Raw genomic sequence first — 12880 nt, forward strand, 5'->3', positions numbered from 1 at the left:
CCGCTGCAGCTCATTTTAACCCTGACGTCACATCCGTCCCCCTCTCTCTCTCGCTTCCATCTTGCTCTCCTCGTGTGTTTGCTGCTAGCGTGCAGGTCAGTCAGGAGTTTCAAATACTCTCTTTCCTGCACAGACACTGCCGGCTCCAAGCCACAAGGTAAATTCAGTATCAGCTTTTATTAGCTCGACAGTCATTTCATTCGGCCCGTCTGTGGAATCGATCCGAATCGGTATGGAGCTATGACGCGGAGAGCTGACAGGCCTGGAAACCATACAGAAGTGCTAGATATGAAACATTATAGTGTTAAAACATAATTTGCTGTATTTGTTACAAGTCTTTGCTTTACTAGTTATGATTAAACAGTATTTAAGATGGTCAGGTGGCCGTATCTTGCCAAATGTTTCTTTTTTTTCAGTTGTAAAATGTACAAGTGTGGATTCTACATGCTAATGCTAAAGTTCACGCTAGCTAGTGTACATATTTATTTTGGCTCCCACTGTGTTCAGTTAAATAATTGTCAGACTCATTAGTCAAACAAAAATGATTTTGCTGATAGATACATTCGCTCGGTTTGAGAAATTACAAGTAAAGTAAAAAGGTTAACCTGCAGCTAACTTAGCAGTTTATAGGCCTGTACATACAGTACATTTCTAGTCCTTAACTAAAAAGCAGGTTCGTTCTATCGAGTATGATTTTCGAGTATTAAGTTATTGTGTCGCATTTATGGAAAAAACGTCGGTTTTTTTTATTTTTTCTTTAATGAGCTTTTGACTTGAATTTTTAGACCGCACCCTGACTGCCTAAACATGTAGCTATTACCCAATGGCTAACTCGCTAATGCTGTTATTAGTGTCGGCACATGGAGCTGCTTTGCTATGCATTTGGTAAACATTTTAAAGCAAAAAAAACATTTAGGATTCTTTGATTTTAAAGAAAAGGTTCATTACTGCATGGGCACTGCTTACCAATTTAATTGTCATTAAATACTGGCAAATGGGTCATCTGTTAATTACTTTTAAGAATGTATGTGTGCGTTCTGTTTTCCACTACTTGAGCAGTATTTTTACACAGTCACCATTGCATCTGTATCCTGTTTTATGACAAAATTGCCTTGGGATTGGGATTTTAAATGTTAATTTCCTTCTGGATTAATTATCTATCTATCTATTTTGTGGCAACTGACCACTCTTATTTGAGTGAACCACAAGCAATCCCCATTCTATATCAAGTATTAAGGATAAAGGATCGGGTTAATGCCTGGATCAATGTAGGACAAAAATGACATTTTAATCAAAACCTGGATAATACAATACAGATCATTTGCACCAACCCAGAATACAGATATTTAATGTGTTTAATATCGTTACTGAAAGGATGGGTTTGTGATCTAAACAGCTCTTTTGATCATTATTCTTTATTCATCAGTTCATACATTGTTTTACCATTGTACTACCAGGCATCCTCAGTTAGAGCAGAGATGCTTCATTTTCTCATAAGTATAAAATTAAAAGATTTCATACCTGTACTTGTCCTTGAAAGTTACTCAGAGTAAACATGACATTAGAAACTTAAAAACTAAACAAGCAATTGTATTACCAGCCGTTGTGATTTGCACCACATTAGTAAAATATACAGAAAATACTAAATAGCAAATTTTTGTAACAGGCATCTATCATTAGGTGATTGTGATGTTCTAATCCATGCATCCCAGTTTCCCAGCATTTATAAGGTGTAACTTGTTAACTAACTGTTTAAAAAAGAAAAGAGCTTCAATTTGTATATATAGCTTTGGGCTACACCAGAGTAGAACATTAAATGAAATAGGGGTTGTGCAAATTTGCAACCTAACTTAATTTGTATAAAGTGTCTTTTAATAAAGCTAGACCATATGTCACTTAACAAAGTGGTTGAGAATTCAATATCAATCTAATTGTGGCAAAATTTCCCCTTATGTGAGTCTTATTGATAGCAAGCTTTATACACTGTATTCACATGAATGGTTTCTTTTGCAGATGAAAGAGACAATAATGAACCAGGAGAAATTAGCCAAACTGCAGGCGCAAGTCCGCATTGGTGGAAAGGTACGTTTGTAAGCATGTATGTTACTCTCTGGGGGAAAAAAAAAAAAAACTTTTCTGTGCTTTGTTTTTGTAACATGTCTTTGTGATGTGACAGGGCACTGCACGCAGAAAGAAGAAGGTTGTGCACAGAACTGCTACTGCAGATGACAAGAAACTTCAGTTCTCTCTGAAAAAGTTGGGCGTTAATAACATTTCCGGCATTGAGGAGGTGCTGTAACTAATCCAGACTGTTAGAGGTGCTTTTGCAGCGATTATAACCATGCATGTCTAATTTAAAGTATTGAATGATTTAACTTTGCAGGTGAACATGTTCACAAACCAAGGAACAGTGATCCACTTCAACAACCCAAAAGTCCAGGCATCGCTGGCAGCCAACACCTTTACTATCACAGGTCACGCTGAGACCAAGCAGCTAACGGAGATGCTGCCATCTATTCTTAACCAGCTCGGCGCAGACAGCTTGACCAGTCTGCGAAAGCTTGCCGAGGCTCTGCCCAAACAAGGTATGCTTTCCTGTTTTTGTATAGGGTCCTGGCATTGTTGCAGGTTTATATGGAGACAGCTTTTGAAGTACCTTCTGTTTGAAAATTGCCATTATTTACTATTGGTGATTGACATTGACTCAGTTTTCTGATGGAGTCTGTAGCATTTTACTTAGGATTTAATACACTTGTGAACATATTAGGTAAAGCAAAGCTGTAGACTATTGGGGCTATATAAGTAGTGGAACTTCCAAAGGAATTAAAATTACACTTTATGAAGTGATAAGCATTGTATTTATTGGTTTAATAATACAATGCATATATGCATAAAATCAAACACATTTAAATGCGCTAAACATGAAATAAATGAAAATTACCTCTGCTCTACCTTTAAATGACCTAAGTGGGAGGTGGTGAGGAATGTGAATCAACTGTTTCCTTATATCCAAAGCAACTTCATTTGTCTGATCATTTTGTAAGCACTTTTACACTTCTTGTGTCGTTGCTTTTTTAATGGCATCTTTATTTTTTAACGTGTTGCCTGAGGAGATATCGGCGTGTAGCGAAGATATCAGCCTTCTGAACTACAAAACAATGCCAGACACGCAAATGTCACTTCTGTCTTGCTACGAGTTCTTTTTTCCACCTCTGTCGTTCTTACAACTTTTTTGTTTTGCTGCTTTTGCTTTCTTCATTTGTTTCTATGTGGGTTTATTTAATTAGAATATTTGTAAAAAAAAATAAAAATAGGAGTTTGAATTGACTGACAGACAGAGGCAAACTGGCCAATCAAAAATATGGTTGAGAACCAAGAAAAAGATGACTTCCAAGACATTTTTTTTTTTTCCTTAAAAAATTGTTTATTGTTTAGTACGTTTAGGACCGGTGGTTCTGTTGTAGTTAAAAGCAAAAGTAAAATGTTGTATTAAAAGCAAATTAATAAATATATTGTATGTGAAATTGTGATTAGCTATTATGTAAAAATGGCAGTTTATTCACCCTGTGACATCTAAATAATCTACTAGGTACTAATGTGCTGCCTCTAGTGGGTACTGGGAACAGGTGTGAGTAATGGGGGGTAAGTTTGGCATTTGCTGGAGTGCAGCTGCTTTGTACGACAGTCCTTTAAATACAACTCATCCAGATCAAGTGGTTCTACAAGTGTTTTTACAACTAAAAAAAAGTAACTGGAAAAACTGGACAGAAGTGTCTTTACATGTGTGCTAATGTTGGTTGGCTAGTAAATACTGTATAATCACTGCAGTGGAATGTATAAAAGAGTACAGAGTGACTTGAGTGTTCAGCTGAATTTGTTAACTGTGTGATTTAGCAGTGGTCTTTAACTGCCTTGCTGACTCCACTGTAATAGTGCTTAGATGAGACTCGACTGCACTAGCCAGCTAATATTAGCATGCTGACCATCTTTCTGTTAGCTTTCTGCAGTGCTTGGTGTGGCTTTGACGCACACTATGTAGTGTATGTACACTCTAGGCTCTGAGCAGATGATAGTAAGCAACAAACAAAATATGTTGGTTTACTAGCTATACATTTACATTTTCAGCATTTAGCAGACGCTTTTATCCAAAGCGACTTACACAATGAGCAATTGAGGGTTAAGGGCCTTGCTCAGGGACCCAACAGTGGCAACTTGGTGGTGGTGGGGCTTGAACCGACAACCTTCTGTTTACTAGTCCAGTACCTTAACCACTGAGCTATCACTGAGCTATAGTCTGTCGTCTTCAATTACTTGTACTCAGTGACTTTTCACTTCAATACACTACATGGCTAAAGGTATCTGGACACCGTACAATGTGCTTGTTGGGCACTCTATCCCAAAACCATGGGCATGAATTAATATGGCATTAATTTTTTTCTGTTTTTCTCTTTCCTAAATGCATTTCCCCCAAGTAGTATTCAATTGCCCAATTTGTATTTCTGCCTTCACTGCTGCAGACCTCCACTCCTAACCAAGGAGGGCCTAAGTACCCAACCACTTGTTTTCACCTGTACTGAGTGGGTTCATATGGGGATTTGCACAGATCTCCATTATCCCCTGTTTCTGTGCAGGCATCATCGAATGACCCTCTTTTTAAGGCACTGACAGCTTTCACTCTTTTAGGAAGCCTTTCTTCAATATTTTGGAGTGTACATGTGGGAAGTTACAGTGGTGTTCAAAAAAAATAGTGATTTTAAAAAAGCGCATAAAGCACAAAATCATTATAATAACTTTTATTTCCATAAATGCAAATGCACTGAAAATACTACACTTTCAATTCTAAATCAAAACATTAACAAAATTTAGTCAGTTTGTGTCAATCCTTTACAGAAAATTAAGAAAAATTAATATTAGGCTGTTAAATAATAGCAGTGCCAGCATTTTTCTTTAAAAACTCAAAAAATGTATCTATAACATAAAAAAATGTTTGAGGTTTCACTTTACTTTAATTTACTGAACTAATATTTAGTGGCAGAACAATTGTTTCCGAGATCTGTGTTGCATGGAGTCGACCAACTTCTGGCACCTCTGAACAGGTATTCTAGTCCAGGATGATTAGACGACATTCCACAGTTCTTCTGCAATTTTGGGTTTTGCCTTAAAAAAAAAAACACGTTTCAGATGTCTGAACACAAGTTCTCTATGGGATTGAAGTCAGGGGATTGGGCTGGTCACTCTATTACCTCATTCTTGTTTGTCTGTAACCAAGATGTTTTGGGTCATTGTCATGTTGAAACACCCATTTTAAGGACATTTCTTCTTCAACATAGGGCAACATGATCTGCTCAAGTATTCTGATATATTTAAACTGATCCATGATCCCTCGTATGCGATAAATAGGCGTAACACCATGGTATGAGAAACATCCCCATATCATCATTTAGTACCAACATGCTTTACTGTCTTCACAGTGAACTTTGGCTTGAATTCAGTGCTTGGGGGTCGTCTGACATACTGTCTACGGCCACTAGACCCAAATAGAACAATTTTGCTTTCACCAGTCCACAAAATGTTGAGCCATTTCTCTTTGGACCAGTCAATGTGTTCCTTGGCAAATGTTAACCCATTCAGGAAACGTCTTTTTCTAAACAACGGGACTTTGCAAGGAGTTCTTGCTGGTAAATTGGCTTCATTTAATCATCTTCTGTACTCACTGGTAAATTTAGATGTTCCTTGATCTTTCTGGAGGTGATCATTGACTGAGTATTTGCTATTTTGGCTAATCTTCGATCCAATTGAACAGTAGTTCCACGCTTCCTTCCGTATCTTTCAGGTTTTGGTTGTCACTTCAAGGCATTTGAGATCATTTTAGCTGAGCAGCCTAGAATTTGCTGCACTTCTCTGTATGTTTTTTCTCTCTACAATCAACTTTTTAATCAAAGTACGCTGTTCATCAGAAAAATGTCTGGAACAACTCATTTTCCCCAGTATTTCAGAAGGAAATGTGCTATGACCAACCTGTGCAACATTTGCCACCCTCCTACATTAAATAAGGGCCAAAACTGACACCCGTTCTTCTGCAGATTTAATGACTTCACCAATTGAACTCCTCACTGCTATTATTTTGAACAACCCCCTTTCAATCAATGCTTTGATTACTCAGAATGAACGGAATGCATGTCCTAATTGTTGGGTTTGTTTTGTTTTCATTGCTCTACTACACTTTCAAGTCAATTTTTTGCTATGTAGAAATAGCATTTCTACTAAAAACAGTGATTTATCAGGTTAATGGTGTTGGACTGCTATTATTTTGAACACTACTGTATGCCTATTCTGTCAAAAGAACACTTGTGAGGTCAGCCACTCATGTTAACAAGTAGGCTTTGCTCGCAGTGTTCCAGTTCATCCTAGTGGTTTTAACAGGGTTAAGGTCAGGGCTCTATAGTTTCTCCACGTCAAACCAAACCAGGTCTTTAATTAAGCTTGCTTTTTGCACAGAGGAACAGTCATATGGGTTGCCACATATTTGGTGGCATATAATGTGTTTAACATAATTTTATACATCTGATGGATGTATATATACATATAGTGTACATCATGTTTTGATGTATTAGCAATGTATCCAATGTTAGGTAATGGAATTTTAATACTAAAAAAATCCCTCAGACATGACCAGACAATATATCACTTGACCACCGGATTAATGTTAATGTCCCCTTTTTATTGCAGCTGGAGATGGCAAGGCACCAGTGGCAGGAGGAGAGGAAGATGATGACGAAGTTCCAGGTTAGTACGATTTCTGTTAATATTGTTTTAGTTTTCACTGGAAAGCCATTTTGGGCCCCTAATTGCTAATGTTCAAAATGAAAGGGCCAGTGATAGTTCATGGCCATGTTAAGAGGAGAAAAACAATTGAATTTGACAGTGTCAGTTAGAATTTGGACTACATTTTATGTTGATTTTATCAGTAAGAAAATGTCCCCTAAATCTCCCAAAATCAGTGTAAGCTCTCATACTTATTTGTTAAAGATCAAGTTTGTTGAAATTGGCATCTGTGTGAAGTTATTAGAGCTTGTCAAGGCTTCTCTTGGCAGTTTTTCCCCAAGTGAGCATGTTTAAAAATATTTTGACCTGAGATTAGCCAATTCTAATCTGTAGCTGATTTAGCACCATCACTGGTCATGGTCATTTGAGTTTATGCTGTGTAAACACTGACTGAATTGAATAACCTGCATCATTAAATGTAAACGAGCTGGATTGCGTTACACAGTTGCCCTACGCAGAGCCCTTGTGTTTCCTGTACACTAATCACGTGATCATCAGCTAAGGGAACTTCATTCAGAATGCCCTACAACATTATGTAAACGTCAGAGCGTCACTTTGACAGCAATCTTAACTAGATAGATAGATGGCTGGATAGATAGATAAATGGATAGAAAAGGAATATTAAGTATTGCAGTACAATGTTGGTAGGTAATTAATATATATGCAATATGTAATATAATAGAAACATTACAAAAGTGTCTTGGGCATTAAATGTCCAGAGATATGCAATGACCTAAACAGAGTGACCGGTCATGCTTCAGGAGTCTGTCTTGATGGTCCTGGTATTAACTCAGCGAGCAATGATGTCCCGGCACAGTGGGGATGAGTTATACAGTGACATCGCTGTTGGTACAAACGATTTCCTGTAAACTGAACTGTTGGTACAAACTAACCAGCAAACTAATAATCTCAGCCTTGCATCATATTGCATGTGACAGGGGAATACATGTGATTTTCTGAACATACAACAGGTTGATGTTTATATTGTGCTGTATTGCTGTGATAGTTACTGAGCTACATTGTTTTGGTGGATTTAGCAGTGTTTTTGGATGTTCATTGGTTACTTTCACATCACTTTCTTTTTAAGCAAAGATTAATAAATCATTAGTCCAACAGTCCTGCTTACACTGTTTGCTGCTGTAAGATAATGCACTAGACAAGCAATGATTGGGTAAATTTTACTGTCAACCATTACTCACTACTCCCTAGGGAACTTCAAACTGAGTGCTTTGACTCTACGGTTTGAAATCCCCCTTAAAATGACCGAATTCTCAATGCAGTCCATCTCACAGGGACATCTCACATTTGAATGCACCTAGGTTATAATGAAAACATGTATTTCTTGTCATTCTTGATCTTGAATTGTGCTCTATTCTGCAGTTCTAATTGTTGTCAGCTAAATAACGATTTGTAATTTCATCTTTTACAGATCTTGTGGAAAATTTTGATGAGGCTTCAAAGGATGAGTCTAACTAGGAGAAACAGACCAATCGAATTTCTCAGCTCAGTTTGGTCATGTGGGAATTCCTGAACCTTATTGTGCAGTTTTCCCCTTTTCTTTTATAAATATCACAACCGTTTGTTTTTTGTGCACTGCTGTTTCCTTTGTGTCCAGGCTAAGTGTAAGATTGTGTTTGACCGCACAAAGATGTGGAACTCACGGGGCCTTCCCCACCAGGTGTCCCGCCTATCTCCCTGTTACTGAGACTCTCCTTTGTGGCCTAGCTAAAGCCAAAATCTGGAAATAAACATTTGGTATTCATAAACATAAACTCCTGTGTTGTGTGTTTTTTTTTTTTTTTTTTTAATGCAGTTCATGATTTAATCATGTGTGAACAGTCGTGTAATGGGTTACAGCGTCTTTATTTGCTTTATACAGTTTAATGCTGCAGTCTATTGTTCCTGGAAGTTGGATAGTCCTGAATTTAAGTGACTTTTTTAACCACACATTTCATGTCCTTTTAAACACAAGTGCCTTAATGTGGAACGACACTGCCCCCCAAAAAAATACGTAAACAGGGGCCAGCAATATTACACACAGCACTATCATATAAGCTGCTGCTTTTTTATTATGGTACTATTATTTTGACTGATATTAAATGGTGGCAGCCTCAGATAAAGTGGACCTTGATAAAGTTTTAAAGTTAAAGATTCAATCAAATAATTGTTTAAATTAGATATTCAATGATATTTAAGGATTGGTTTGGCCAAACAGTTCACACACACCTTCACAATTATTTTCTTTTCTTTTCTTAACATACAGAAACATGATTGATTGCACTTTGTAATTAATTACTGATTATAGTGCATATGATGCACAAATTAAACTTTACCTACCTGTTGCTGGACAGTGGAATTAGGTTGTGGTAAGATGTCAGAACTTAAAACAGCATTGTTAGTATTGTTGAACCCTTTGGACACTTTAAACACACCTTAAGCACCCAGTTTAAGGTGCTCATGCAGTGTTTTTCCTTCAAACACTTTTCAATACTTGGAGTAATGTTGGAAGAATATTTTTAAATCAGCACTGCATGTCTTATCTTGTTGAGTGTTAAATAACCCACCACCACACTAATCTGTTTTTATTGATAAACAGGTTAAATGTCATGTTTTACACACTTTGGTTACATTCATGACAATACAGGTAATCACAGGTTACGCAAGATTGATCAATTCAAGTTTATTTTTAATGTCAAACAGTCATGGGACAATTTTATATCTCCAATTCACCTCACTTGCATGTCTTTGGACTTTGGGAGGAAACCCATGTAGACACGGAAAGAACCCAGGACCTTCTTGCAGTGAGGTGACAGTGCTACCCAACGAGCCACCCTGCAGGTTAGAGAGAAGTCTGACATTACACATCAGCTTAGGTACTGGCAGTATTTGAGCAAGACCCCTAACTCCCATTGCTTGGATTGTATTCAGTTACAATTGTAAGTAGGATGAAAGTGCTAAGTTTTGGTGTCTTTTCAGTGCTGAGAATTTTCCACCACCCAAATAACATTTGGTCAGTGGTGGTCTTATGGAGGTTTGTTCAATGGGATACAGGGTGGTGACAAAAATGGGCTATAGTCATGTACTGGAGTTAATCTGTGCAGAGGTATAGGTTATAAATAAATTAATGAAAGTAGATATCATATAAGTGTACCAAATCAAGAGCTTGATGAGTAATATGGAGCTAAGTAATGTTTCCAAATAATGTAACCATGCAAAATTATAAATTGGTTCCTCCCACCTTATTTGCATTTCTGCTTATATCTGATTCCACACAGCAGCTTCAATAGATGTTCTTACTTTGCTTGGGCATTTTATCAGTCTATTGCAGGGTGTCAAACATCCACTCAGATAAACACTCACACCCAGAGATAATTTAGAATAGCTGGTCCACACAGGTGTTTTGAAATGTTGGAGGAATGTAATGTACCCAGTGGAAATCCATACAGGCAAACCTAACTGGAGCAGTGTTATCTCTCTCAATGCTGCTGAAGTGTCACATTTACAGTTGTGGTCAACATTATTGGCACCTTTGGATATTAAATAAAAAATAACAAAAAAACATGACAGGAAATAAAGAATCCAAAATTGAAAACAATGACAGGACATGATTAATGGCACCATTTGTTCAGTTTGAACACAAAGGACAAATTCTGACTAACCAGACTCCCTTGTCCTCATGCTGTCAGTGCTCACATGACTTTAATTAGCCTATGAATGGTGGCTTAAATGCTTAAAACAGTTTTATTCCCTGTTCCTTATTCACAATAGCAAAGAGAGTAGAGCTATCTAAACACATCACAGATGCAATTATCACAGAGTACAAGCAGTCTGAAGGGTACAGTGAATCTTGAAATACCCTGACATCCAAAACTTACATAGACAAACTACAAATCCTTCTGGGAAATGTTTAATAGACAGATAAAACCAAACTACAGTTATTTGGCAGTGCATACCAGCATTATGTTTTGATATGACAAATTGAAGTCTATAAAAAAAATGTGCACCCTACCTACAGTGAAACAAAGTGGGGGATCCAAAATGTTATGTGGCTGCTTTGCTGCTTCTAGTACTGGAGGTCTTGTACATATTACAGGATCAATGAAATCAGCAAATTATCAGAGCTTATAGTGAAATTTGATTCCAAGTATAAGAAAATTAGGTTTGAGTCAAACAAATTGGGGTAATGGCCCACAGGACACATTCAAAAATACACAAGAGTGGTTAAGAAAAAAATGACTGTTTTAAACTGGCCAGCAATGAGTCAATCCATCTGAAAATCTTTCGAGAGGCGAAATAGAAATCTACTATTCGGAAAAGGAACACTTTAAACATTCAAGAGTCTAAGCAGCAGAAAGGAACAAGAAGCCTACACATGGCTACAAGACATGTTTGAAAGCTGCCATTGTTGCCAAAGGCTGGGCAATCAAGTATTAGGTAAGGGTGCCTTCAATCCTGTCCATGTCATATACATGTTTCTTCTTTATTTCTTTTTTTAATGACTACACGACTAGACAATATCTACATACCCAGTTTCTGAATATATTGGCTTTACAATAAACAATCAACGCTGCCAATAAGGCTGACAGCTGTACAACCATGTCACTAGCTTGTCTTGTGCTGTGAATAACTTACTACCCAAGTTGCTGGTTGGTAGTCATCTGTTTTTATTGATGTGTAACAAGGGCCGAATGGGACTGACAAATTGTACAACGGCTAAAGTACAGTCAGTAGACATGTATAGGGTTAACATTAATGGTTCCTTAATCTTTTAACCCTTTAATGGTCAATAAACATAATGTTTAAAAAAATCAGCATTTCTTAGTTTCTTGAGACTATACCAACAAAAAACAATAAATATTTTTTTTACTAGTGCACAGTATTTTTAATGAGCCTCTACCAAACAGTTGAGATGATCAAATAAATGATGCAACTTTCTTGGATGATTTTTCAGCTGCTAGCTTCAAGTTGACATATAAGTTATATAAGGTGTTTTCTTAGAACCATCTACCAACATTTTTGAGTTTAACACCTGGCAACCAAGAAGTAGATACAGCCCAAACTCACAGGCATTATTGTGGCATAAAAAATTATGGACCCACAAATGACCCATGTGACTTAAAGCCCTGGGGTTTTCATATCAAACTACAACTACATGCATGACAATGCAAAAATAACCTTTTAAGACAATTAGAAACATTTATTCATAATACATCCCCAAATGGTAAATGCAAATAGATTTACTTTTATTTTACTGCAGACAGTTTGAACCCAAGATATATCATGTTTTGTCTGGTCAACTTTATTTTATCTGTCAATATACATCTATTCCTGCATTTCAGGCCTACAACACATACCAAAAAACTTGAGACGGGACAATTTGGGACTAGTAATGGGGTTAAAAAAACTAAATAAAATAATAATAATTTTAAACAGGTGATGTCAACAGAACTGTCTCATCAAAAGCTGATATAACCACATAGGCAAAGCTTTGTCAAGCACTACAGTACTGAGTTACATTCACAAATGTCACTTAAAACTTTACTGTGCAAATAACAAGCATTACGTTAATAATGTCCAGATGCAACATCGATTTCTCTGGATCACACAGTTGAAACGTATATTTTGGTCAGATAAATTAGTATTCCAGATCTTTTTTTGGAAGAAATGGACACCATGCACTCAGGACCATCCAGACTGTTATTAGCAACAAATCCAAAATCTATCTGTCATGGTATGGGGCTGTGTCAGTGCCCTTGGCAAAGGTAGTTTACACTTCTGTGATGGCAGCATTAATGCAAAAAAAAAAAAAAAAAAGTACATTGAGATTTTGGAGCAACATGCTGCCTTCAAGATGCTATATTTTGCAGGGACGCCCATGACAATGCAAAACCACATGCTGCACTCATTACAAAGGCATGGCTGCGGAACAAGAGGGTACAGGTACTGGACTGGCCTGCCTGCAGTCCTGACCTGTCCCCAATAGAGAATGTGTGGAGAATTTTAAAACAAAAAATGCAACGACGACCCTGTACTGTTGTACATCTTAAGACGCGTT

The 12880-nt window shown here is 37.1% G+C and overlaps 1 protein-coding gene across 2 annotated transcripts; it reads left to right on the forward strand.

Annotated features, from left to right (window-relative positions):
• On the forward strand, nucleotides 1–8597 carry btf3 (basic transcription factor 3). Of its 2 annotated transcripts, none has more exons than XM_062988720.1 (6): nucleotides 1–95; nucleotides 2014–2082; nucleotides 2177–2290; nucleotides 2384–2585; nucleotides 6730–6786; nucleotides 8255–8597. In XM_062988720.1, the coding sequence occupies exons 2-6, from the start codon at nucleotides 2014–2016 to the stop codon at nucleotides 8299–8301; spliced, it is 489 nt and encodes a 162-aa protein (XP_062844790.1). In that variant the 5' UTR covers nucleotides 1–95; the 3' UTR covers nucleotides 8302–8597. The 2 variants fall into 2 exon arrangements, with proteins under 2 accessions (XP_062844790.1, XP_062844789.1); XM_062988719.1 differs by having other exon boundaries at nucleotides 61–157.
• The last annotated feature ends 4283 nt before the right edge of the window (nucleotides 8598–12880 follow it).

The sequence above is a fragment of the Trichomycterus rosablanca genome, chromosome 26 (genome assembly GCF_030014385.1).
Source record: "Trichomycterus rosablanca isolate fTriRos1 chromosome 26, fTriRos1.hap1, whole genome shotgun sequence".
Classification (NCBI taxonomy): domain Eukaryota; kingdom Metazoa; phylum Chordata; class Actinopteri; order Siluriformes; family Trichomycteridae; genus Trichomycterus; species Trichomycterus rosablanca.

What these genes read in the sequence shown, in the direction of transcription:
- btf3 (XM_062988720.1), top strand. Translation starts at nt 2,014, where the DNA reads ATGAAAGAGACAATAATGAACCAGGAGAAATTAGCCAAACTGCAGGCG. An exon ending in ACATTTCCGGCATTGAGGAG is followed by an intron (nt 2,291 to 2,383) that starts GTGCTGTAACTA and finishes TTAACTTTGCAG; the next exon opens with GTGAACATGTTCACAAACCA. An exon ending in AGATGATGACGAAGTTCCAG is followed by an intron (nt 6,787 to 8,254) that starts GTTAGTACGATT and finishes CATCTTTTACAG; the next exon opens with ATCTTGTGGAAAATTTTGAT.